The 26,444-nt window shown below is 37.5% G+C and overlaps 4 protein-coding genes across 5 annotated transcripts; all 4 read right to left on the bottom strand.

The window, feature by feature from the left end:
- Nucleotides 1–937: 937 nt before the first annotated feature.
- Nucleotides 938–4,053, bottom strand: LOC129409528 (RIB43A-like with coiled-coils protein 2). Its single transcript, XM_055155904.1, has 6 exons — nt 3,891–4,053; nt 2,882–3,202; nt 2,130–2,248; nt 1,549–1,639; nt 1,237–1,498; nt 938–1,141 (listed from the first exon to the last, which is right to left on the bottom strand). The coding sequence occupies exons 1-6, from the start codon at nt 3,949–3,951 to the stop codon at nt 1,072–1,074; spliced, it is 924 nt and encodes a 307-aa protein (XP_055011879.1). The 5' UTR covers nt 3,952–4,053; the 3' UTR covers nt 938–1,071.
- Nucleotides 4,054–5,472: 1,419 nt separating this feature from the next.
- Nucleotides 5,473–13,783, bottom strand: LOC110169552 (probable polypeptide N-acetylgalactosaminyltransferase 8). Its single transcript, XM_020935097.2, has 11 exons — nt 13,249–13,783; nt 12,138–12,465; nt 11,340–11,506; nt 10,392–10,578; nt 9,123–9,320; nt 8,926–9,040; nt 8,309–8,494; nt 7,171–7,308; nt 6,440–6,532; nt 6,193–6,363; nt 5,473–6,107 (listed from the first exon to the last, which is right to left on the bottom strand). The coding sequence occupies exons 1-11, from the start codon at nt 13,418–13,420 to the stop codon at nt 5,988–5,990; spliced, it is 1,875 nt and encodes a 624-aa protein (XP_020790756.2). The 5' UTR covers nt 13,421–13,783; the 3' UTR covers nt 5,473–5,987.
- An 806-nt stretch (nt 13,784–14,589) lies between these two features.
- LOC110169524 (probable polypeptide N-acetylgalactosaminyltransferase 8) lies at nt 14,590–20,815 on the bottom strand. The gene is made up of 11 exons (XM_055155903.1): nt 20,641–20,815; nt 20,278–20,521; nt 20,030–20,196; nt 19,776–19,959; nt 19,020–19,217; nt 18,833–18,947; nt 18,248–18,433; nt 17,346–17,483; nt 16,816–16,911; nt 16,581–16,748; nt 14,590–14,804 (listed from the first exon to the last, which is right to left on the bottom strand). Exons 1-11 carry the CDS (start codon nt 20,813–20,815, stop codon nt 14,679–14,681), a joined length of 1,797 nt encoding a protein of 598 aa, XP_055011878.1. The 3' UTR covers nt 14,590–14,678.
- Nucleotides 20,816–21,138: 323 nt separating this feature from the next.
- Nucleotides 21,139–25,789, bottom strand: ndufa9a (NADH:ubiquinone oxidoreductase subunit A9a). Of its 2 annotated transcripts, none has more exons than XM_055155816.1 (11): nt 25,699–25,789; nt 25,058–25,231; nt 24,822–24,919; nt 24,598–24,689; nt 24,378–24,519; nt 24,201–24,303; nt 22,102–22,172; nt 21,852–21,928; nt 21,682–21,777; nt 21,511–21,577; nt 21,139–21,434 (listed from the first exon to the last, which is right to left on the bottom strand). In XM_055155816.1, the coding sequence occupies exons 1-11, from the start codon at nt 25,751–25,753 to the stop codon at nt 21,264–21,266; spliced, it is 1,146 nt and encodes a 381-aa protein (XP_055011791.1). In that variant the 5' UTR covers nt 25,754–25,789; the 3' UTR covers nt 21,139–21,263. The 2 variants fall into 2 exon arrangements, with proteins under 2 accessions (XP_055011791.1, XP_055011792.1); XM_055155817.1 differs by having other exon boundaries at nt 25,058–25,228; nt 25,699–25,762.
- Between the last annotated feature and the right edge of the window lie 655 nt (nt 25,790–26,444).

The following is a 26,444-nucleotide window of genomic DNA, read 5'->3' as shown; positions in this document are numbered from 1 at the left end:
CGGACACCGACGTGCTCCCGTGAGCCGCGTGTGGATCGTGTTTTCTCGCGTACGCGGCGTAAACTGCGCTTCCTCCTGTGCGCCTCTAAACCAGAACTAACACCAAGACTAAAACCGGGACTAAACCAGGTCTAACCCAAAACTAAAACCAGAACTAAAACCAGGTCTAAAACCAGGTCTAAACCAGGACTAAACCAGAACTAAAAACCAGAACTAAAACCAGGTCTAAACCAGGACTAAACCAGGACTAAACCAGGACTAAACAAGGTCTAAACCAGGTCTAAACCAGGTCTAAACCAGGACTAAACCAGGACTAACACCAGGACTAACACCAGGACTAAACCAGGACTAAACCAGGTCTAAACCAGGACTAAACCAGAACTAACACCAGGACTAAAACCAGGATTAACCCATTCCAGGACTAAACTAGGACTAAAGTAGGTCTAAACCAGGTCTAAACCAGGACTAAAACCAGTGATCTCATATATATTTCTCTATCAATAATATTTTTAATATGGTTAAGGAAAGACTGGACTTTTTATTGTCTTTAAGTAGACAAAAGTTATTATGTTCAGATTTCCTCGTCTTTGCTACTTTACAGCAAACAGTTTATTATTCATGGAGACTTGGGCTCAACAGCCAAATTGAAGAGATTTGTTAAACAATAAATGACTTTATCAAGTCACTTTTTTAAATCTATATTAGTCTTTTGATCTGCCACAATAATGTAATAATGAATTTAAATGAAAATACCTCAAATTGAAGGCTTTTCTCAGCAATTTTTAGGTGAGATTAAAATGAGATTAATTAGATTAATTAATTACAGATCATAATTAATTAATCTCTCAATTTTTTTAATCACATGACAGCACTAGGTCTGGGACTTGGGCAGTCACTGTTGAGATCCACTGTGTGAATGAATTTTATACTTACCGTTATTATCTGCCTTTAAAGCTGCCCAAACAACTCCGTTCAATGACAAATGAATGTTGATTGCTTATCATGATTTATTATGTGTTTTGTTGTTATTTTTTGCATAGCTTATTTAATTGCAGTCCAATACGACTTTCATCATCGACTGCAAGTGTTGAACTGGGTGAAGAAACTCTCAGTGACAGCGCCCTTTGAAATCGCCGGTTTTCTTTAAAGGCAAAAAACAAATAGAACATATTGTTAAAAAGTGCATGCATGTTTTGTTGAATACTTTATTTTGTTGAATACTTTGTTGCTATTTACATTTGTTTCCTGGTCTCTGCTAACATGTGGTTGGTGCTGTCCAGGTGTTTCCTCATTTGTTTGTTGAGTTTTGCCTGTTGTCTCTCAATGAGTGTGGCCGTCCGAGCTGAATCAATGCGGATGCTGTCATAGTAACGCTGCTCATTTTCCTCACTCAGTTTTTGTCTCTGCAAATACGCACACAGCAGTAGCTTAAATGTGTATTGTGTAACTTTTCTGGTGGAGGGTCTGTCATGTGCTTTTTTTCTTCCATTTGTTGTTGCTGAAATTCTTTAAGCTTTAAGATCTCTTTCCTCTCTTTTTCCACTATGCTTTGGGGGGAGTCTGCATTGATCTCTCCATCCATGAAATCCCAAACTCCGGTGTCCTTATCCTTAGATTGCTGACGCCTTTTTTCTTCTGACTGGCATGGAAAAACAGTGGTAGTTATTTACACATCTTATTTTTTATCTAACACAACCACTAACCCATTCCACCGGCATAAATAAAAGCTCTTCTCGAAGACAAACTGAGTTTTTGTGTGTGCATTTTCCATTTTCATGCTTCCAAATTGATTGAATTGAATCAGAACAAGAAACATTAGTCTTATATAGTGCTTTTCCAGACGCACAAAGGCACTTTACAATTTTGGACATTATTCATTCACTTCATTACTCCTGGTGGTAAAATACTGCCCCCACTGTCTCCCAACCAAGTACCAGGCCTGGCTTTGCTTAGCTTCAGAGACCTGACAGGATCAAGCTTTGACAGACTTGTCCAGAACTGTGACTGTTTACATGTCTGGGTCACACCATCTCATATTTGCAGATCTTATCGGGAGAAGTGGTTCATTTCAGAGTGTGCTTAGTTACTCACATTTTGGTATATGGCAAATTGTTAGAAAGTTGACTTACCATTGCAAGATTGAAATCTTTAGTTGCCATGACTTCGGCTTTTCGGTTCTCCATCTCAAGGTTTTGCAGCTCTAGAGCCATATTGTTGACCTCCACCATGAACTGGTCATAGTTCTTATCTGAAAACAGAAATCTACAGCATCTAACCAGTTCACAAGCTCTATAGTTTTATAACAAAGACATTAAAGGTCCTATAATACACAACATGGATTTCTTGTGCACTTTCATAGATATAGAACATTATAGGGCGCTTTAAGCAATGTTATAATGTTATCACGTCATCCAAAACATACCCTGAGTTGTGTGTTTGTTTTATTCACACGTGTTTGAGTCTACATCTCCAAAGCTCAAAATGCAAAAAAAGTGGTAGTTTTCAAGTTAACAGCTCCTTTTACCGTTTGTTGAGAGATCAGCCATTCTGAAATGATCCAAATGACTCTAGTGAAAGTGAATGGAGTTTGAAAACACAGTGGAGCACTTCCTGTATTACCACATGACATCACAAGCTGGATTGCTTTTAATTTGAGAGAGGAATTCAGCCAAAATGTGCAAGATTTGTGTGAATGAAACAAAACACAACTCCAAGTGTGTTTTTGATGAGTATACAACAACAGCAGATCAGAAAATAGCTTAATGAGCCCTGTAATTATTTTTATGAATTGTAATTCATAAAATAGCACCCATGCCCTTTAATAGTGTTACACCAGATCCTTATTTGATATTTGACTCTTTGATAAAAAAACAACACCTACCTTCCATCTCCTGTTTGTGTCTTAGTCCTTGGCGTTCTGCCTGCTGTTGTATGAGCCAGTGGCTGAGCTGCTCCCTTTGTCTCTGCTGGCGGTCTTTACAGTTGGGGTCTTCACCGGGCAGCCCGGGGATCATCATCTGTGCCTCCTCAGGACTCATGTTTTTGAGCAAGTCTGGGTCATTCAGGTCAAACTCCCTCCGACTGGACGGCTGCTGGTACGTCTGCCTGAAGATCACCATGTCCTTGGCTATTTGCTGTTGTTGCTTTTGTTGACGATGGGTCAGAATGCTGGCTACCTTTTGGTAATGGAGCATCTCTGCATCTGTGGGGAAAAATGTCTTATGATGTATGTTATGATGTTGTTTCCTCATCAAAAAACATACCTGGAGTTATGTTTTATTTCATTCACACATGTTTGAGTAATCCTTAGTTAATAATTTGACTACATCTCCAAAGCTCAAAATATTCTGTTCCACTTTGTGATGTTATGTGTTACTTTAAATTAACAGCTACCTTTTACATTTAGTTAAACAATGATGGGCAATTCCAGGGCTGAAATAATCCAAATGATTGTAATGTATGGTATGGTTATTCCTGTTTTACCACATGACATCACAAGGTGGAAGAGAGAGTGTTTTCTGCTTGAGAAAATAACTGTGTTAAACATGTGTGAATGAAACCAAACACAACTCTTGCATGTTTTTGATGAGGAAAAAACATCATAATTAAAATAGTGTAACATTGGGCCCTTGTGAACTTTGTTCAATCTTGGTCTTAATTAAACGAGTAGACAATAAATGATCCATTATTTACTTTGGCAAAGTGCTGTGGTTATGGTCCTCTGAGCCAGCTATTTTTTCATACTAAAAACTTAAAATTTACTTTGACTTTACATGACACGTGTTTGTTTATTGAGGCTATTTGTCGATTTGAGGACAGTTACCGTAGTTGCACTTCTAAGTTATACCACATAATGACCATAGTGATGGGACATAACAAAGCAGCCTCACCGCTGGCCTTTTGCTTCTCCTTTTCCATTGCATATTTTAGTTTCTTTTCCTTCAGCTGCATGTCCAACGTTTCCTTGTCAACCTGTGTGCACAGTCAGAAATAAGAGTCATTTATTGTCAATTATAACTCTCTCCCAGGCACATATTCCCACTGTGCTGTCTGATAAACAGGCCACGCTCACCCGTATGGTCCGCTCTTTGTAGTTAAAAATTCTTTCTCGCCTTTCAGCTTCTTTGGTTCTGCGATTTTGCAGTTTAGCCGCAGACGCGCGATCCAGCAGCAGTTCTCCAAACATTTTTTTTTTTTTTACTTTATAAGTTCCTGAATAAAAGCTTAAAGGGCTACTGTCTCTCTCTCTCTCGGGAGGGCGGCTGTGAGAGAGAAGACGAGACGACAGTTCAAACATACTGGTTGCCATGGTGACGGATGATTTACGGACATTACGGACGGATGGATTTTGTATTATTCTGTATTGTAGCAACCTGCAATGATGAAAATGTTAAAACCTTTTTACCTCTTTATAACTGCTATAAACGCATTGTTATTTTATGTTTTATGTTACGGTCATGACCCTACGTGACTGGATAAAAGTTGGGAGAGGAGGGTACAGTACAGGACTGTGTTAAATAATAAACGGGATTGTTCTTGTATTGTGTTTATGGTCGGCAGTAACCTTCAGTTCTCACAATAAAGCGGCATGTTGTGAACTACTCTCGTCCATTCATTACCAACACAAAGACTACAGTATTATAGCCTACTGCAGGATAGGCCTTCATAAATAATTCGCTCACTTTTTATTTGTTCCCTTTTGCTCAGCTGTCTTGCATCATTGAACGTGAGCAAATCTGAACATAGTCCAATTTGAACAATTGTCTCCAACTTCCTTATTACAAGTTCCCGTTTAAATAGGCCCAAACCTACTCCTACTAGGGCCCCAAAATCAGACATAGGTTACATATATGTAATCTGCTGTTGGACATGGCTACTATCTTTTTAATGTAATCACGGTTATGACGATGGCGCACCACCCCTAAACTTGCAGTGCTGCAGCTTTCCAGTAGGTGGCATAAAGGGCCTGCAGGTTGGCTACTGAACCTGGTATAGTCATGGGAGCAGAGTTGGCAGCTTCTTTAGCACTTGTGTGTGTTTTTAGTCATGCAAGTATGAGAGCCATTGTGTTAGTCAAACCGAGCTTTTAGTCTAAAGGTCAGTGATATTGATATACATGTCGTCATTAATTTTACCCAGTTGTAATTTAAAAAGAAGCCTATTTTTTTGTAGGCTACAGGCTTACTGAATACCTTGTAGCCTGTAGGATGCAAGCATGTAGAAATATTTTTTCACAAAACATACCAGCACCCTGAAAGCACAAAGCCTTAAAGCAGAAGCCTTATAACTGTTGTTTCTTTTAATGGTCATACAGATTTATATTGTGTATTTCTTATCTATGGACCATATGTGCTTTCTCTGTCCTTAAAATGTGATCATATTCTTAATCTTTATTAAGAGAAAACTAAAGCCCATTGACATATCAATGCATGTGACTTTATAGTACCAGTGTGCATAAATAATACGCCCAACTTTATGTAAACAAAAAAGTCCTTTGTTGAACATAGTTTTTTTTTATACAATCACTTTACACTTTATACTTTCACTTTTCACTCACCAAGCACAGCACAGCTGTTTTGTGAAACAGGTTAAATTAATACCTTTAAAAATGCCACAAATAGATATAAAAATTTGTCCTTCCATTTCAAGACAATCACGGCAGTGGGTAAAAAGTCACTGTAGGTATCTTTCAATAAAGTGTGTAAAATCCCTCAGCTGTCCAGGTAGAATCCAATGGGACAAAAATTTATTGACTTCAGCTGAAAAATGTAATTTCTCCTTTGCCATTTCTCAATAAACTATGCTCTTTTAGTCACAGTTAAACTTATCAGATTGGTCTGAAATGTATAGATTGAGCAAAATCTATGTTTCTTTTGGATAAGATTACTGAAAGAAAAATAATGAAACAAAATGCACTTGATACCTTATGAAAAATGCATTCAAAATAACTTTCTTTTGTTACATTTTCAACAAAACATACACGTTGTTCAAAAGTCTTTTATGATATTCTGCACCTCCCACCTTTGGCCAGTGCATTCCTGTATTACAAGTTTAGAATTGTGAATTTCTAGGCATCTTTTTGTTTCTCTATTCTTCAGTTCTTTACCCTGAGAAAAATTAACAAAAACAACAAAAATTTTAATAAAATATAATACAAATAAATCAGATTTAATTCAGGATTTTTGCCCATACCTGTGAAAAATCCCAGTAAATGCTCATTTTCTTTTGCAGAGCCTCCCTACAGTTGAAGAGACCTGGCTCAGTCTCCTTGTTGCCCTGGTCGGTTAAGCAGCGATTGTCATTGTACTTATGAGACTTGATGCCGCCAATGTAGAACTCACCATTTGTACGGTAAAATACATGCTTGAAGAGGATAAAATATACAGTGAACTAGAATTCCTTTATAATAAAATCAAGCACACACATCTCTGTAAATTACCTGGGGTCCATAGTAGTAGCAAGCAAAAGCAATGGGCGTGTGACCGGGTACAGGGCCTTGGTCTATGCACATGTTAGCATCGAGATTCTTCATCTGAAATACAGAATTTATATTTTATAGCTAAATCTAATATAGCTTTTATTATCCTTGTTGTCTCCATGAAGATACTATTACTTTGCTTGGAACGTTCCACTATATGATATTAAACCTACAGTATTTATCTCCATCGAGACAAGCAATGAGATAAATTCTAACTTGATATTCCAACCAAAGCAATAACATCTCCAAGGTGGCAAACAGATGCCAAACTCTGCACGAGAAAAGTTACATGATGCATCTTTAAAGAGGCCCATATTGTACTGTTTTCTTGTTTGTTTTAATATTGTTTCCTCAGCTTGTCTTCTCTCAAACAGAAAACACGCTGTTGCACGTTGTAATGTCATGTGGTAATACAGGGACTCCATTGTTTTCAAATTCCATACAGTTTCACTTTGGTTCATTGGGATTGTTTCAGCACTGGAATCTCTACTGAACGAAAAGTAAAATGTAGTTGCTAATTTAAAAACTATCACTATATGACATTGCAAGTTGGAACACAGCATTTTGAGCTTTGGAGACATATACAGACTTATAATAATTACCAAAACACAATGAGGTAACAATATTCTAACATTTAAACTCACACGAGTCAATTTTGTTTAATAAAGATGGTGATGGAAAAGTCTACTTACTCCTCCATATGCCACCAGGTTCTCCCAGGGGTCCAATTTAGGATACACATTTTCCAGATACCACTTGAAGGGTTTGCACTTCAGCTTCTCCCTCAGCTTTTTACGTTCACTGACGTCACCGATGTCTATCCCGTGATTCTGCCGAGACAATATCATGCAGACATAGTATTATCTTTTGCAGAGTCTGGTATTATGATGTCTGTTCAAATAAGAATTTCCAAGTCAAATATTTTAGGCATGATAACTCTGTTTACATCGCAAACAGCATCTCTAGTGGAATGTTTTTCAAAGCACTGGACTGTACAATGACTAAAGAAAGGTGCAACTACAGATATACTGGTCACAATAATTACTGTATTGATTTATTGTTCAATATATGAAAGCTAGAACTATTTATTTTGAGACTCAGTATTTATCACGTGTACTTTTTCTTTCCGATAGTGGAGAGATATTTGCCATTTTTATCTAATAATGTAAGATCTGAGCTGTAGCGAGTAGAATAAATAACTACTATCAGTTATTTCTGCCACTTATTTGTTGCAGCTCAGGCTTTTTAATGATACTGTCTATTTAATTGATTGGGACTATCCTGCTTTGTGACAGTGGCATAAAGTAGTTTCAATATTGTCGTTTATCGCAATATTTCTCTGTAGCAAAATCTCACACTGCAGAATTTGTTATTGTGACAGGCCTAACTACAGATATTAAAGGTGCATTGTGCAACGTTTGCAATGTTTCAAAGTATGGCATTAAACCTTTCTATTAAAAATCCCTGTTTTTATGATCTTAACATCTCTGTACATTGTCCCTTTAAATGAAGACTAAACTGTCTTCATGGAGACCAAAGCAGACCAAGTTACAGGTCAGATCTGTGGAGAGGCAATCCTGCTCACAGTCAGAATGAATGTTTTTTTTTTCTAGGTATTTCTTAGCTATAAAACCACCTGTAATTGAATAAATGTAAAGTAGAGCTGTTTAATGTCATACTGTGTCATATTCTGCAGATCCATAGAAACAAGAGGGTGACAGACCCCCACCAAAAAGTTACACAATGCACCTTCAATGTAACAACATAATCCGAGCCCTTATAACCTGCATAAGAGTTATGGACAGTTCTGAGAACAGTATTTGGACTTACCTCAAATGGCAAGTTCCATACAAGGTTAACATTGTGCTTGTATTCATCCATCCAAACTTCAGCCACTCTCAGAGCATTCCTCTTCATGGCCATGGAGAGATCTGGCATGTAGGGCTTGTGATTCCTCTCAATGTGGGCAATCTTCGAACATGGGACAACTTCAATACTTCCACCGCATGTCCATACCTGGGAAAAAAATCTGATTTTGACTTCATATTCTGTATATAATCCAGTGGCAATATATCTAACTACTCATTTTGTACTCAACACTGAAAAGAAAGAAAAGAAAGAAAGTTAGAAAGATAGATTTTCCATTTAATGACAGAGGTTTCATCAGGCCTAAGGAGCTAAATAATGATCTTGTGGCCAGACTTATCATTTTATTTGACATATTTTGATTCTATAGGACAAATTAATATCTTTTCTATAGCATTTTATTGTACAGTCTAAGACAAAATGTATGGGAAATGTACTTATCTAACCACAAACAGCTATAGAGACACACATAGGAAGAGGGAAGTCCACTACTATTGCCCAGTGACAGTGGGCAGTATTATATACAAAATTTGTAGCAGGAATTAAAAGTTCATGGATATTTTATATATTATGTTACTTACACGTATCCCAAGCTCAACGTTTTCTCCACCATAAACCTTCATGCCTTCATCAAGAACTCCAATTTCCCCAAGAAATTTTCGTTCTGCAACTAGGATTCCCATGACAGAGGGACTCCTGAAAAATAACAAACCATACATGTATGTTTTAAGACAAAACTTTTACTCAATTTTGACAGTTTTGAAATGTCTGATCTTACTTTCCGGGCAATGAGCTGTCTTTTTGTTCATAATATTCAGGTGTGAAGCTCTCATACATACACCACAGGGCCCAGTCAAATGCATGGGAGGCTGGCAAATACTGGATCACTTGAAGGTCATCAAAATTCACCCGATCAAATACAGGGGATGTTATGACAGTACGGTCCTTCTTGATCTGAGTTAACAAAGGTTCAGCCCTGTGTGTAAAAGAGGTGAGGCTTATAGTCATTTCTAAAGCAATAGTAAATAAAGCATCTGCTGACTGCCAGCTGCTTCTACACGGCTGATTGATGGTTATTGGTCACAGATGGAAGACGGTGCTTTCTGAAAAGTGTCCTGTTTCCTTAACTGAGCAAACAGTAACTGATAATAACGGATATTTGAATAAGCAAACTAAAATCATCCTTATGAGCAACTCAACACACCACTGGAGTTTAACATTTCTTACTAGGATGCAATTTTGTAATTATTAATGAAATAATGTTGATTTTAAAAAAGTACACTATGCAACTTTTTGGATATGTCAATGTTCTGCCTAGAATGTTCCACAGTATAGCATTAAACAGCTATTTTATTTTTTTTTAATACCTAGAAAAGCAGATGTTCTGACTGTGAGTGGGGTTGCCGCACCACAGATCTGGCCTGAAGTTTGGTCTGGTTTGGTTACCATGAGGATAAAAAGTTTTAATACCATGCTGTGAGACATTCCAGACAAAGATGGCCCCTCCTCCAGAAAAGTTACACAATGCACCTTTAAAGGGCCCATATTAAGCTATTTTTTGATATGATATAATATTGGTGCCTCATCACAAACATACCTGGCATTGAGTTTTGTTTCATTCACACATGTATCACACTCAAACCCTGAGAGTTCTTCTTGCAAACAGAGAACACCCTGTTCCACCTTGTAAAGTGATGTGCTAATACAGGAAGTAGTTTTAAACTACATACACCTTGACTCATTTGAATAATTTCAGCTCTGAAATAGCCCGTCTCTACTGAACTAAATGTAAAAGGAGTAAAAGGAAAATGTAATGACATCACAAGGTGGAACAGCTTTGGCGATGTGGAAGAATAAAAATAAAGGATAATGAAAAAATGTATGAATGAAACAAAACACAACTTCGGGTATGTTTTTGAGGCAGTAACATTTTAAAATGGCTAAAAGCTCACAGGAGTTTTGTGCAATATAAGACTTTTACTAATATAATAATACTTTGTGAATCTGTACTTGTAGAAAAAGCATAAAGCACACAAACTTGTCCTACCACAGCTCATGAACTTCTATGTGTGCATCCAAAATTGCCACCACGTCAGCAGTAGCAGCCCTCCAGCCGGATGCCCTGGCAAAGGCAAGGCCACGCTGTTCAGTGTGCCGGACTCTTATAAATCGAAGAGAGGGGTTTTCTTCTTCGATGCTTTTTATATAAGCGTCAAGTGGCTCCTTTAAGTTTTCTGAAAGAATGAGGCATGACAAAAAAAAAAAATCAAAAAAATGTGGCAATGCGATTTAGAGAACATTGGCACAATGAACTGGTTTTTCAAGTTGTTGGAAAAATACTGTAAAAAGGTGTATGAGGTTACACTATACATTAGATTTTATTTATTTCAGTTATTTCTGATTGGACACAAGTGGCAGATATGACATACATAAAGGTAAATCCCTACCTACCTAGGTAAATATGGGCCAAAAGATAAGATAAAGTTATGGTTAGCCTGATAAATGTTAGCTGTTAGCACCCTTATTTTTGTTAAATTAACCTCCTAGTGTTTAAACTGCTGATGTTGATAATATTCATAGTAGGGATTTAACAATAACCAAAACACTGTGCTACCGTATCGTCAAAGTTCTCAGAATAATATCGTGGACCATCACAGTATATAGAATTACAAGTCTCTTTGCTTTAATTAAGAGTTATGGTGAAGCAATAGCTAAAAAAGACAGAGAGAACTACAAAGACCATGATCCTTTGCTCCGTTTCAGTGTAGTCTACATGAAGAAAAAACAGTTCTAAACACGTTTAAGTCTTAGTTCTTAGGAAAAAGTTGCATATTAACATATTTTAGGTATTTTATTATTGTTTATTGTAGGCTACTTTTGTACTTTTCTTCTCAACTTTCTTTCCTCAAACTGTTTTTAATTCATGTAAAAAAAAAAAGAAAAGAAAATTTTTTACAAGTCATAGGCATTTAAATGTGTTTTGTAATGAACCCACCATTGGAGCTGTTGTCATCCACCATAATAATCTCCTTTAGAAGATGCTTTGGTGTTCGGTTCACAATACTGCGGATGGCCCTCTTAAGGACAGACAGAGCTTCGTTCAGGTAAATCAGAACCACGCCAATACTCGGCAGATCTTTAGGGTATGTCTTTGTCAAACACCTACAAAATGTGATTTAATTAGCCTATATAGCCATCACAACACACTCAAACACAATAGAGAATATAACTGAACACAACCAAATGCTCAATCAAATACAAAAGGGAAGGCGTGTCTACCTGGCACAATGGAAACAGGTGGGGTTATATTTTGATAACATTTCCGTTACTGTTTAATGTTGAAAATCAAGTTGGACCACACTGTCACACAAAGTGGAAATGTTGGACAAAATTTAGATCTCCATTATAATATTCAAAAACACACCTTCACACCCTGCTTATTTGCATACTGATAGTTCTTCTCACACTCTGTTCCACCTTCTGGTATTATACTGCATTAGAGGATGTGCTTTACTGTAATTTCAGATCTGAGATTGCCAGTCTGTATTGAGCTAGGTAAAAGGTAGCTGTTAACTTGAAATCTACCGCTTCATTACATCACAAGGTGGAACACAGCATTTTAAGCTTTGGAGATTAGAGAAATAATGTAGGATTACTCAAACATTTGTGAATGATACATAACACAACTCAGGTATTGTTTGATGAGGTAACAACGTTCTAACATGGCTTAAAGCCCACAAGAGTCAATTTTGCATAATATAGGAACTTTAAGACTTGACAAATGAGACTTTACCCTTTTTCTCTTGTGTCTGGAAGAACTCGATCCAGAGGAAGCCGGTCACTGAGGAACACATTATATCCATAGAGTTCAAATAAGGCCTGAGCTTCTTTCTGCTCATCTTCTGACAGATTAGCGCCCCACTCCTTAAACAGAGGCGAGTTGGGGAACAGTTTTGATTTCTTCCCCTCTGGCTTATTTTCCTCTTCTACCTTGGCCTGTTCCAATTCCTTCTTTTCTGGGGGTGGCTGATTCTGTGCCATGTTTTTATGCACAGCTCTGTCTTCTTCCAGTAATTTGTGCATGTCATCCTGCTTTTTCCCAAATGACTGAATGGCACTGTCTGCACAAAAAGAAGAAGAAATTGAAGATGGAATTTCACTTGTTATAATATAATGTAATATATAGTTGTTCAGTCTTGTGTTGAGAGAACATCAAAAGTTTTTCTATCAAAAAGGCTTTCCAGACTTATATATATATATATATATTAAAATTTTCCAAAAAGGATATGAATGTGTGCCATTATAAAAAGGGAAAGTTATAGCTACAGCTGGGGCATTTTTTTCTTAACTAGGTTGTAAAATGTAATTCCAGATTTTGCCTGAGCAAAATCTGGTTGTAGCATAATACAATGTTTCACCACTAAGTGAGAGCAGAACTGGTTGTCACACTTTTATACACTGGACTTTCTCAAAAATATTGCCTTTCAAATTTTCCATTTTGCTGCAAGTAAAAAGCACGAAGTCTAAAAATAATCACTTTACTTCTGTGTATCTTATTCTTCAAAAGTTACTGATCACTAAATACATATTTATATTTCATAAATGTGAAACAAAACTTAACGAATGAATTTTTCTTTCCCTTAGAAGTGAAAAATGTAGGCTAATGAGCAATAATTTTTTTTTAACAGAATAAGATATAGAACAACACATGGATTATTTTGTTATCCGTGACTTTAACTTGTTTATTAGATACCAAGCCTGTCTCCCGGGTAATGTCTCCCGGGTAATGTCTCCCGGGTATAACCTACTATCAGCCTTCTGTTAGTACAGTCTATACAAGTAAACAAATACATACTGATAAATAAAAGAATACTAATAAATATACAATAAATGCATAGACTTACTCAGATTATTGATGCTTACTTCCAGGTCAGAAAAACTTTTTAAAAGTCGAGGTGCGTCCAGATTCTGGACACTGTCACTCTCTGACCTCGAGCTCAGCTGCACGCCAATGTATAAAAAAATCACTATTCCTCCCAAGAGCAGGGAGATCTTCTTGACCCACGCGGCTCTCATGTTCAGCGCAAGGTGCCCATCAGCAAGTGGTTCACCGGACGAGACCGTGATCAGAAATGCGCTGCCACTGCAACTCGTCAAACAAGTTTGCCAGCGCCTCACATGATGCAAATCAGAACACCTGTGGGTGGCAGACGAGGATTGATCTGCAGAGTAGGCTACGTTTAAACCTAAAACTATTTTCAACTTTGACTTTTAGCCCTTTTTGCACCCTGGAAACCGCCCTTCATTATTTCACTTCTTCGAAAAAGCAGACGAGACGGACAACTTGGCTTTGTTCGGACCGGAGCGCTGCTCAGGATACTCCCGGCTTCGTCCTTACTCGGTTTACACAGCCTCTTTTCATCTTAAGTCCGCAACATTGCAAATAATAAGTCCACAATAGCCTGCGTTGAAACAAGAGCAGTTCACTCCAGATGAACATTTCTAGCTACTTAAACCAGCACCTTACCTTTTCATGACCCACATGTTGCTTTAGGCGAACCTAAGATAGTCTGGAACATGGACTGAAAATATAAAGATCATCATGCTGCATCTGGGTCAGAAAGACGCAGAAGGTCCAATGACAATTTGGCGACACCTCTGAACTTGAGTAGCTGAATAAATGTAAGACAGATCAGGTTTAATGCTACACTGGGGACAATTTCAAATAGGTTTAAAGCAAGCAATAACATCTGGACGGAAGCCAGAAAAATGACGGTCCCCCACCAGAAAAATCACAGTGCTCCTTTAAGTAGGCTCTTTTATAAAAAAAAAATAAATAATAATAATAATAATAATGATAAAATAAAATAAATGGTTGGGACTGTCACATGCTTTTTTCAATGGATATGTCACTGTTCTACCTGTAATGTTCCATAGTGTGACAATAAACAGCTCTACCAGGCATTTATTTAATTACAAGTGTTTTTACTGTTCAGTAATAATATGAAGAAAAGCATTTAATGCACACTCCACTAGAAAAGTTACACAATGCACCTTTAAGACTTGTTTTCTTAAGCAAACTAACCCATAAGTGAGTTGAGAATGCACATTATGAGAATGTAACACACACTTTTCACAATTTTATTTATAGCAACCATCTCAAACCGGGTGTGTCCAGGCTTGAGTCGCCCAACACTAAAACCACAGCTATGATTGTGTATCACAAATGCTGTGTTAGTGAATGCTGATAAACTAGTCTGATCAGATGATAAACAATAGGCCATCATCACAACTTATTTTTTCAAACAGGTGTGGCTTTGTGAGTCTATAGATGTTAGATGACATGTTCAAAACTCCAGCTCTGCCCACTACAATGCTGAAGGATAAGCTGATAGAAGAGAGTCCGCCCCCGAGCTATTTCCAGACATCTTTTTGTGCTTCTGTTTTTTATCACTCCACCCTGAAAGACAAAGAAATGTTGTTATTGTTAAAATTAAGTATTGGAATGTCATCTTTATTAATAGCCAAGTGAAGGTGAAGGAAATTATGGCTCAGTTACAGGTCTAACAACTAACAACTAATACTTCCCCATGTTACAAAGTCTATTTCCTTGTGTTTGTTGTCGTTTACTGCTTGTTTGGATTCCAATCATTATGAAACGCATACCTAATACACAAAGTTGACTCTTGTGATTTTCCATCCATGTTAGAAAGTTGTTACCTGCTCAAAAATAGGAACTGTGTTTTGTTTCATTCACACGTTTGAGTAACCCTATACCCTTGCTGTCTACCCCTAAACTCAAAATGTTCTGTTCCACCTTGTAATGTCATGAAGTGGTAGTTGTGAACTTACCACTTACCTTTTATTGTTTGTTTAGTAAAGATTGGCAGTTCCAGGGCTGAAATGACTGAAATTATTCTAGTGAAAGTGTATGAAACTTAAAAACAAGTGGAGCACTTCCTATTTTACCACATGACATCACAAGGTGGAGTGTTCTCTGTTTGAGAGAAGAATTTGCAGGACTTGTGCGTGCATGAAATAAAACACAACTCTGTGTATGTTTTATATGTTTTGTATGTTGTGTATAAGAAGGGCATGAGTAGATTCTACTTCTTGGTAAAGCTCAGGCTTTTCAACGTGTACAGCAAGTTACTGGAGATCTTCTACCAGTCTGTAGTGGCCAGCGCCCTGTACTTCGCTGGGATCTGCTGGGAGGGGGCAGCACCAGTTAAAGGGACATTGTGCAGATTGAGAAACTGATCTGTAAAGCTGGTCATCGGCAGATGATTGGCAGTGAGCTGGAGACATTTGTCACACTCAGGGACAGGAGGGCACTGGGCAAACTGCTCTAAAGCATAGACACTCCTGCTCACCCACTGCACCAGACCATAGAGGTACAGAGGAGCTCATTCTCCAACAGGCTCCTACAGCTTTGCTCAAACAATGAGAGATACAGGACTACATTCATACCATAATCCATACAGATGTATAACAACTCACCTTTATGTAATACATAACACTATGTCCTGTCAGTCATCATATCATCCTTCCAGTGTTTCTCCTTAAGACCTCTTGTATATAGCTGAGATATATTTTTATTACTATATTATATTAAATTTTATATTTGACTGTTTATATTTTCTTTATGACATAATATATTTCTATATTTTATTTTTACTTGTACACATACATTTATATAATTATGTCTTATTTGACACCAGTCTCTTGCTATTTTTCCTACTTGTTTTGTATTTATCATTACTATTTATGTTTTTGCTCATAGTTATTATAATGTGTGATGTGTGAGCTACTGTGTCCAAATAATTTCCCTTGTGGATCAAAAATGTGTGTCTAAGTCTAGGACTAAGTCTTTACCTGTGGTTTTGAAACATTTATCTACCGGTATCATACAATAGCCCCGTTTACTTCCTGTAAGAGTCTGAGTTTAATTTGCATCCATTAGAACCCAACCTGATAAAAGTTTTTTTTTAAACTAATGTGGCTGGACACACTAGTCTGTTCACCTAGCTGTGCATATGACTGAAATTTTTAGATTCTGCACTATTCTCTCTTCTCTTTAATGTTAATTTTATGATAATTCTTTATATTTTGATTTGTTTGTATTGTGATTTTAATGTCTTTCTTATTCTGTAAAGCACTTTGAACATCAAGCTACCTTTTTAGTCGCCTATAACAAATATAATAGACATGAGGGACAATGCATAGAGGTTCTTACTTGTTTAAAATCCCAGAGCATGTGCAGGTTTTGGGACCTTGCTAGTTTGCAGTCTTGCAGTAATGGTGTGCTGCTACTTCCTGGATCGACCAGACACCAATTGTTGTTGTAAGTGTGTGATCTAATTCCTCCAATGATAATTTGTCCCTCAGTGTTATAATAGCAATGCTAAAACAAAACAAACGGGCTGTTAAACTGTTATGTTAAGCAAAAATTGAAATGTTGCTTGTCAAACCTGTGGCTGTTGATAGTTGCATTCATACAACACAGGAATGGTTCCTGGAACAGGTCCTTGATCCAGACAGAACTTCACAGAAAGACTGTTTTTGAGCTGTGGAATAAATTAAAGGTCCCATATTACGCTATTTTTTGATCTATGTTATAAGGTTTCCTCATCACAAACATACCTGGAGTTGTGTTTTGTTTCATTCCCACATGTTTAACACAGAAATCTTGCTTTTTTTTTTCTCTCAAACAGACAACACTCTACCTTGTGATGTCATGTGGTAATGCAGAAATTTTTAAAGCTCCATACACTTTCACTATAATCATTTGGATGATTTCAGCCCTGGAATTGCCCATCTCCACTGAACTAAAGGCACAAGGTAGCTGTTAACTTGAAAACTACCACTACATGATCACAAGCTGGAATATTACAAGTATGTTTAAGAGGAGGTAACATTATAACATGGCTTAAAACGACCTTTAAATTAAAATGCCCTTTAGATATTTCTGTAAATTTCTGAAGAACATATTTTGACTTACAGTGCCATATGCTAGGATGTTATCCCACATTTCCAGGCTTGGGTACACACTTTCCAGGTACCACTTGAAAGGCTTACACTTCAGCTTCTTTTTGAGCTGCTCTCTCTCACTTATGTCACCAACGTCTATGCCATGATCCTGTGTACGAGTGTCATATTAGATTCTACAAATATATGTACTAGTCCGCATATCGCTCTGAATTAAATACTCTGCATGCATTGATTGTTTATTTACCTGAACAATGCATACTATTCACGACACTGATTCAAAACAGAAACTAAATTGACTAAATACCCTGGTAATATCCTAAAATAATCTTCACCTGACAGATTCTCAGTCATGTGGGGGAGGAAAATATCACAAGTTATCCAGTTTGCAGTTTTATTACAAATTCTGTTGCAATTATGTATAATAATCAATTTGCAATAATTTGAGCTCTTTCACCCAATGTCATTTTAGCCTATTGACTAGAGTGTTGCATAAGAAGAAAAAAATTGACATCTGCATGTTCTGAGTTCCAGAAAGAACAGAACAGAACATCCATGGTGGTTATGAACTTTGCTGTTATTGACAGCAGAGTTTGTAAAGGGTTTTCATTAAAAAGTGTCATAATCTCCTAGGGCACATATTATGCAAATTTGTGTTTTTTAGTCTTTAACTATGCTATGTTGTCATATCTGAAGTTGTATTTTACTTCATTCACTTGTGTTTTATTAATCCAAATGCAGAATGTGTTTTCAGGACTTTGACATTGCTCAGTACTCCCACCAGTGGTTAAAATTAGTAGAACAGTTTTTGTTTAGACCTACTTTCTGGACTTTATAATGTATTTGTTTTTAATCTATTTGTTTAGCTTTTAAATAGTTTATACATTTGTAAAATGTTGTGTTTCACTTTCCTACCTGCAAAGGGAGGTTCCATGCAATGAGCACATTATTTTTGTATTGGTCAAACCAGGTTTCTGCCACCCTCAAGGCGTTTCTTTTCATGTGAACAGTGAGATCTAAGGCATACGGTTTATGAGAGCGTTCAATATGAGCAATTCTGGAACAGGGCACCACCTCTATACTGCCGCCACACAGCCATACCTGGGCAAAAAAATAAATAAATAAAATAATAATAATAATAATAATAATAATAATAATATCTCATTAAGAAGTACTAAACATAATCTATATCAGAGTTGGAAGTTCTATGGAAGCACCTGCATTCCCATTTACATTTCTCAGAAGGACACATATTTGATATATTTGCTTTATTAAGATCGATTTTCAGAAATGTGTGGTTAAAAAGTACTTCTTAATATCGTAATATGGGCCAATTCACCTGGACGCCTGAGGGCTAAGAAAAATTTGTCTGAGGGCCGCATTTGGCTGCCGGGCCATAGTTTGTACATACCTGCTTTAATGTAAAAAAAAAAAAAAAAAAAAGTGTGTCATGAGTTACAGTGCCAGATCCTCAGATCCACATTTAAAAAAAACACTCACATGAACCCCAAGTTCCACATTCTCTCCACCATAGACAGTCATTCCTCCATCAAGTGCTCCAATCTCCCCAAGGAAAACTCTGTCAGCTACAAAGATTCCCATAAGAGAGGGACTCCTGTGGTTTTGAGAAACAAAACAAAATCAGATATACACTTTCTGAGAGCATAAACATAACTGCACTACATACTTCCCAGGCTGCGACTCGTCCAACATATTGTACCACTCCGGACTAAATGCCTCATAGATGCACCACAGTGCCCAGTCAAATCCTTGGGCAAAAGAGTAATACCTTTCCACATGCAAATCGTCAAAATGGACTTTATCAAACACAGGGGACACCACCACTGTCCTGTCCTCTTTGATTCTGGCCAGCAAAGGCTCTGCCCTATGCAAAACAGAACTATTAAGGATGCGCCAATTCAGATGTTAAGATAAAACATAGTTTAATCCAGTGATTCCCAACCAGATGGTACTTGGAATGGTTTAAAAAAGGTGAAATTGAAGATAAAAGTATTTTTTGTATTAAATATACAATAAACAAGAAATTATAATGGTAATAACTGAATATATGGTGTACTATTAAACACATATATTTCTGTACTTATGTTAGAAGGTACTCTGAGTGTGAGACTAAGCCTAGGGCCAAACTTTTTTCATCAAGGGAAAAATGAAGAGGAGAGCCAATCGAGGGTCATAGATTGATGTTCAGTACAGTGAATAATTAAAATGTATTTGTGCTTAGACCTTCAATGGGACATTATTGGCTTTATCAAGGAAGATTCTCAAAAAAACTTAATATAAAATGGATCAATTCACCTGGAAGCCTGTGGGCCAAGAAAAAATAGTCTGAGGGGCACATTTGGCACCTGGGCCATAGTCTGGACATGTCTGACCTAGGTGATACTTGAGACAAATAGGGTTGGGAGTTATTGCTTTAACCTACCATCCTTCAGTGGCTTCAATGTGGGCATCCAATACAGCCACTGCATCAGCGGTCGCATGTTTCCAGCCTGAGATTCTTGCCTGGGACAGTCCCATTTGCTTTTGATGTCGCACCTTCTTGATGAGACCAGGCCTTTCTTTGTGTATTTCATTAATATACTCTTGCAGCATACCCCCAAGGTCATCTAAAAAGAACTACATGTTAGTGACTAAGAAACCAAATGTAAAGCCTGCATTGTGCTTATTTTGGCCTACTGTTAGTGCTATAGTCATCCACTAAAATTATTTCCTTCAGCAGGTGCCTCGGAGTGCGGTCAATGATGCTTCGGATTGCTCTTTTGATTATTGAAAGAGCCTCATTCAGGTAAATGACAATCACAGCAAGAGAAGGCAAGTCTTCGGGATAATCTTTGGTGAGGCATCTGTAGTGAAGAAAAAGACATTTGTGTCATAGTTTAGAAACATTCAAATAATAAGGGAGAATATGGGAGTAAGAATTGTACTTGACTGGTCTCGTATCTGGCAGCTCTCTGTTCAGTGGCAGCCTGTTGCTCAAAAAAGCATTGTAACCGTAGATTTCGTACAGTCCTTGAGCCTCTCTTTGCTCCTCCAATGACAGACCATCGCCCCATTTTGCAAAAAGCAAAGAATTTGGATACAATTTCTTTGTTTTTATCTGTGGTTTGGCTTTAGTTAGAGGTGGTTCAGCTTTCTTGTGAGTGATTTCTTGAGCCTCAATTAATTGTGCTTAATGAGAAGACATGGAAAAATAGTATTTATCATCACACTGTGCTAGTTTACAATACTTTGAAACAGAAATTCAGTAGAGTGCACTTGTTCATAAGCAAAATAATGGACATCCATACCTAGTTTCTGGAGTGTATTTTGAATTTTGTCCAGTTGACTCTTCAGGCCATCATTGTAATCTATAGCCTTCCGATGAGCAGCAGGAGAATGGATAAAGGATGCATAAAAGTAAAACAAATATGTAAGAAAAAATAATATTCCAACAAGTCCAGCTTTCTTCAAGTGTGCCCTCATTTTAGTTCCTGATCTGTAATTCTTAGCGTCTTTGCCCCTGAACCGTCACTCCCTATTGTTTTACAGCGTAGTAAATTTCTGCTTATCTCTGAAGAAACAGTAACAAGATTAACTAAAGTTGATCAATTGCAAACTTGAGTTAAACACAAAAGTCCTGTGACAGCCTTGTTTTTTCGCTCAAATTTCTCATGCCGATTTGTAAGCGTGGGCTGAAAAGTTTAAAACATATTTAGACGATCACCAGCTTTATCTCATAAAATATTTGGTAAACTCATATTTAATGCAACCACAACTAATACCAGAGAAACAAGATGAATCAACCATACTGGTGATAAAACTTTATTTATGTACACAATACATTTAAAGACAAAGCATTGATAAAGGTCAAATCCTCCTGCAGCTCAGTTAATGTTGAGAAATGTAACCATGAACAACCATGATCTTTTCTTTAAAAGTTGACCGTCTTGGCTGGCTTTGTCTCATCCAGTTCAGCTTCAAGGTAACGGAAGCGGCGATGGCGGCGCAGGATCTCAATTGCCTTTTGTTCTACTGAGGAGGGAGTAATGCCCAGATCCTCTAAACCTGGAAGACCTGGGTACTTCATGTCAGTTATGTGAAACTGAAACAAAAGCACAATTAAATATTGTTTGATACATCTAAAAAGAACACACTTTGCACACACAGTATTTTCTTACTCTGTCAACTTTGTCTGGGGATGTCCAGGGTTCAAATGGGTTCATGGAGAAAACTTTAGCTGCAAGGCTAAAATAATAAAAATAAAGATTAGCTATAGGACTGTTAGAAACTCATCACATTGGGTTGCTCATATCAAGTCAGCATTTAATGGCAACTAAATATCATCTTACTGATAAAGAGGACGAGGGACTGGATAAGGTACAAAGGGCCTGTGTGCCACAGCATAAATATACTCCACCAAATCATGGAGCAGGTAGCGATTGGGACTGAAAACAAGAACATTTTGCATGAATAAAAATTATTTAATTACATTAACGTATAACATTGTAACAAATCTTACCCAACAAGTGCGTAGGTCTTGCCATTAGCGTCAGGATCCCTGACAGCATTTATAATGGCCTTTGCCACATCCACCACCTGCAAAAGGAAATGCTACTTATCTTAAAAGAAATGATTTGCCATAAAGCAGATACAGGCACAATAAAAAAAAAAAAAAGATTGTTTCAGACTACTAGGCCAGTCACTCCAAGGTTCACTTAAACCCTTCAGACATAATAAACCTTAAACTGCCATGCGGTAAACAAACTCACATGAACAGGCTGCTTCACAGTCTTCTTTCCCAGAGCCATCAAGGGAACAGCATTGCCAAACCAGCGCATATCTGAAATATTCCATGAAACAAGGTCAATAATATTATGTTATGTTTATATTATTATCTTGTACTTGTCATTGTAATACATATTAACAATAATAAAAATAGATGATATGGCCAAAAAGTAAACTTAAGGTTTTAATTCCCTTTGGTCACTTTAGGATTACCATTTCACATCTAACTTAAAATAATGCTTACATTTGGAAAAAAAAAAAAAAAAAAAAAAACACACTTTATTATTAACTACACCCATTTCCAATGAGGCATTTAAATGTTGAAGCTCCCTCTACTGTCAGCAACAGCAATGTTATGAGAATTATGAGAATATACATGAATTCATTAAGAAATTGTGAACGCTACACATTTTTAACTGACAACAATGTGGGCAAAATGTATTTTTCAGTGCTCAGAAAAGACACCTTTGGATAAATGGATTAAAGAAGGGGTAGAAAGAAAAGCTTTCTTACTTTCTTCCATATTATTGGAAGTTGTTTCCTCATCAAAAATCTGAAGAGGTTTAAGATGTCATCCATGCATGTTTCAGTATTTTAGGAATCTCTCCCAGACCCTATTCGAAATCCCCTTACAACTATCTGCAGATTATGTGCAATGCTCAGCCCACAGGCCTACGTCACCCCCACATGACAATTCTTCATAAACAAAAACATGATAACTGTACAACAACTTGACAAACCTTAGGGGATGTGTAGTAGTTTAATTAGCAGAATGCACACTGATTGTATTGTGATAGCGCTCTGAAGGGGGAGTGACTTAATGTGCGGGGCAAAGGGAGGGGAAACTCAGAGCACCAAAAAACTAAAGTGAAACTTGTAAAACATGTTAATATGTTGTTTTTGGCGAAAGTCGCATGAATACTCCACAGAAGTAAAATACCCTCTTTTTAATGACACAAGGGTCACTGTATTCAATTCTGCATTTGTTTCCATTATTTTAATCTTATTACAATAACATAGCTGTTGTCCTTCAATAAACAGGCCAAACTATTATCTCAGTGCTTGTCATGCTGAATTCACACTCCAGTTTTCTGCATAACAAGTAAGCTTGGTTTCTGAGAGACAGAGTAAGCTCATTTCACATTAAAAAGTTTGCATGCATCATACCATGTGCAACTAAGGCTGCGTTCAGACTGCAGCCTGAAGTGACCCAAATCTGATTTTTTGGCTTCTATGTGACCTGTATCCGATCTTTTAATGACAGTCAGTTTTCAAATGCGACCCAGGCCACTTGGATATGTGGTCCTGAATCCGATACATATCCGATCTTTTGACATGCGACTTCAGTCTGAACGGCCAAAGCGCATCCATCCAACCTACACGTCATTAACAAGCGACAAACGTCATTATTCTGCGCTGAAGCAGGCGGAAACCGGAACTGTAAAATCGCCAGGTGCTCAATGCTCGCAACCATATTTGGACAACTTCCGTAAACACAGAGCACGCTCGCTGCGGTTGACGCATGGGGTTGACGTCATCGTGTCCTCCAGTGCGCATGCGGGACACTTTCGGGCCGTTTACCGTTCACACTGGAGTCACAGACAAGTCGCATTTAATTGGAAATGTGAACGACCTCACAAAAACATCGGATTTCACAAAAAAATCGGAATTGAGCATTAAGCCCTGCAGTCTGAACGTAGCCTAAGTGACAGTGTTGCTATGGATACTCAGGGGTAGAGCATTATCTCTCCTCAGAGATGGACAGAAGACAGCAACTGGGACTTGCTAATTTAGGCTCAAGATTATATTTAATCCTTTTTTAAAGAGGTGTGCAAAGCCACTGAAGATGGTGCCTTTGTGCACAGGTGACCTCAATTTGACAATTTAGCTATTTTTTTTCAAATAATCTTTTTTTTTGCCCAGCTCTAACTTGAGGTAAATCTTTGGTTTGATATTTTTATTCACAACAATTAATAGGCATAAGAAAATGTATTGAAGCAAACCTATTGACCATAAAAAGCACATCTAAAATGCAATGCTATGCTGTAAACAAACAAAACTGGTATAAATTGCTTCATCTTACTTGCGTAATAATTGAAGAATCTGTCCTCCCTCCCAAACATCTCAGCAGGCTTCATGATGATGGCTTCAGGAAACTCGTCTCTCACAGCAGTCTCTCCAACAGCCTAAGTAATTTCAATGTCAGATTTATGAGCAGCAGTATTACCATAGTGTGTTGTATTAAGACTAAGCACTTTACCTTGTTTCTCAGGTACTTCGATGGACTGCGTATATCAGCATTGAGGTGGGACATGTGCACAAACTTGGTAATGCCAGCCTGTCTAGCTGCTCGAGCTATATGCTGGGGAATGGTAACGAAGACATCATGGAAGCTATAGTTCCTGTAAATGACAATAACAAAATCATTTTACATGATTAAATAACAGCAATAAACAATACAACTAATTATAATAAAATACCTTGTCTCCCATTCTTCGCCCACCAGATTAATGACAACGTTAGAATGCTCTAGAGCACGTTTGATGGAGTCTTTGTCTCGGGCATCCCACTCCTTTGACAAATTAAATAAAAATATCACATTTATGACCATAGCTGGTTGAGGATTTGTAACTATTGGGTTAGATGTGACATGTTATTATGGGGTCAAGTAGAATTCGTAAACACAAGAGGCTGGTCTACAAACCATGAATATAATTTGGCCAAGGTCCCCCATGGGTCTCAAGTGCATGATGTCATACTGATCACAGCGGTGAGGGATGACAATCTGAGAACCAATTCGACCTGCAAGTTAGAAAAAATATAATACAAATAGAAAACAGAAGTGGATTAAGAAGAATAATTAGTGCATTGTTGTTTAAGTTAAAACAAAGGGCTCAGATAGTATAATTTGTCCTGTTAAGTGCTACCTTTTCAACTTACCGAGTCTGTTGACCACATAACGGCCCAAGAACCCGGTAGCCCCAAAGACAGTGGCTGCGATCCCACTGGAGGAAGAGCGTCCCCCTTTGCCTTTGGGGATGACTGCATGATGCAGCTCCCTCCGCTGACCCGAGCTGACACAGGCAAGAGTCCAAACAGGGCTGCTGCTGCCTGCTTCAAGTGCGCAGTGGAAATACATACAGTACTTGAACATCAAAAGCAACAGTATTTTTAAGGTTATCCACAAATGTTAGGTCTACTTTGGTTACACATTGAAGTTAACATGCGTGTAGAAAAGACATAATATTTGCTTACACCGTATCTAAAGCTGCCAAAGCAATTAGCCGTTCACGATAATGCAATAGCAAATAGATAAACAAACAGTAACATAAACACTAAGTGATCACTACAATAATGCATATTTTTTTTGGGAGCTAATGAAAGCACAGACTGTTAATATTTTTTATACAGTCTAATGTAAGCACAGTCTGTTAGCAGAGCTGTTAGCAAGGTCACTTCAGCGTAGTATCTTGTGCTAATGCAATCAGCGTCTAAACACGTCTGTAAACATCTGCGGTACTACTTAACATTTACATATTATTTTTTAAAGCCAACAATTATCTCTATTTAGATGTACTCACCTGAAATCTTTGAAAGGACACTCGCAGGACGGCTTATGAGCGATACAGCCGCCATCTTTCCTGCTACGGCATACAGCTTGGGACAAACCGTATTTTGTCGTTTGCGAAATGCGATGCCTCCAAATAAGTTGTAAGCAGTGTTGGGGAGTAACAGATTACATGTACCGGAGTTACATAATCAGAGTACTTATTATGAGTAACTGTATTCAGTTACAGTTACTGTTTCCATGAGTGGTAATTGGATTACAGTTACTTTGTTGAAATAAATTGATTACATGGCGGTATTTTCCTGTTTTCACATTTCGGCTATATCCCTTTTTTTTGTTTTTCCCGGTAATTCCACTCATTGCCGGACACTAAACCAGGTCCAAACCAGGTCAAAACCAGGACTAAACCAGGACTAAAACCAGGTCTAAACTAAGTCTAAACCAAGACTAAACCAAGACTAAACCAGGACTAAACCAGGTCTAAAACCAGGTCTAAACTAAGTCTAAACCAGGTCTAAACTAGGTCTAAACCAAGACTAAACCAGGCCTAAATCAGGACTGAACCAGGTCTAAAACCAGTTCTAAACTAAGTCTAAACCAAGACTAAACCAGGACTAAACCAGGTCTAAAACCAGGTCTAAACTAAGTCTAAACCAAGACTAAACCAGGTCTAAAACCAGGTCTAAACTAAGTCTAAACCAGGACTAAACCAGGACTAAACCAGGTCCAAACCAGGTTTAAACCTAAACTATCAATAAT

The sequence above is a fragment of the Boleophthalmus pectinirostris genome, unplaced genomic scaffold (assembly GCF_026225935.1).
Source record: "Boleophthalmus pectinirostris isolate CB_2022bp ecotype Guang Dong unplaced genomic scaffold, ASM2622593v1 HiC_scaffold_2, whole genome shotgun sequence".
In the NCBI taxonomy this organism is placed as follows: Eukaryota; Metazoa; Chordata; class Actinopteri; order Gobiiformes; family Gobiidae; genus Boleophthalmus; species Boleophthalmus pectinirostris.
Note: the sequence above shows the minus strand (reverse complement) of the source record. Positions and strands in the feature narration are given on the sequence as shown.

What these genes read in the sequence shown, in the direction of transcription:
- ndufa9a (XM_055155816.1), bottom strand. Translation starts at nt 25,753, where the DNA reads ATGGCGGCTGTATCGCTCATAAGCCGTCCTGCGAGTGTCCTTTCAAAG. An exon ending in TTGGCCAAATTATATTCATG is followed by an intron (nt 24,690 to 24,821) that starts GTTTGTAGACCA and finishes AATTTGTCAAAG; the next exon opens with GAGTGGGATGCCCGAGACAA. An exon ending in GGCGAAGAATGGGAGACAAG is followed by an intron (nt 24,520 to 24,597) that starts GTATTTTATTAT and finishes TGTCATTTACAG; the next exon opens with GAACTATAGCTTCCATGATG.
- LOC110169524 (XM_055155903.1), bottom strand. Translation starts at nt 20,815, where the DNA reads ATGAGGGCACACTTGAAGAAAGCTGGACTTGTTGGAATATTATTTTTT. An exon ending in CATGGAACCTCCCTTTGCAG is followed by an intron (nt 17,484 to 18,247) that starts GTAGGAAAGTGA and finishes ACTCGTACACAG; the next exon opens with GATCATGGCATAGACGTTGG. An exon ending in TGCTCTGGGATTTTAAACAA is followed by an intron (nt 14,805 to 16,580) that starts GTAAGAACCTCT and finishes TTTGTCTTTCAG; the next exon opens with GGTGGAGTGATAAAAAACAG.
- LOC110169552 (XM_020935097.2), bottom strand. Translation starts at nt 13,420, where the DNA reads ATGAGAGCCGCGTGGGTCAAGAAGATCTCCCTGCTCTTGGGAGGAATA. An exon ending in GGATGACAACAGCTCCAATG is followed by an intron (nt 10,579 to 11,339) that starts GTGGGTTCATTA and finishes TCATTCTTTCAG; the next exon opens with AAAACTTAAAGGAGCCACTT. An exon ending in GCTACTACTATGGACCCCAG is followed by an intron (nt 6,364 to 6,439) that starts GTAATTTACAGA and finishes ATCCTCTTCAAG; the next exon opens with CATGTATTTTACCGTACAAA.
- LOC129409528 (XM_055155904.1), bottom strand. Translation starts at nt 3,951, where the DNA reads ATGCAGCTGAAGGAAAAGAAACTAAAATATGCAATGGAAAAGGAGAAG. An exon ending in GGAGAAGCAAAAGGCCAGCG is followed by an intron (nt 3,203 to 3,890) that starts GTGAGGCTGCTT and finishes TTTTCCCCACAG; the next exon opens with ATGCAGAGATGCTCCATTAC. An exon ending in GCAGAGACCAGGAAACAAAT is followed by an intron (nt 1,142 to 1,236) that starts GTAAATAGCAAC and finishes TTGCCTTTAAAG; the next exon opens with AAAACCGGCGATTTCAAAGG.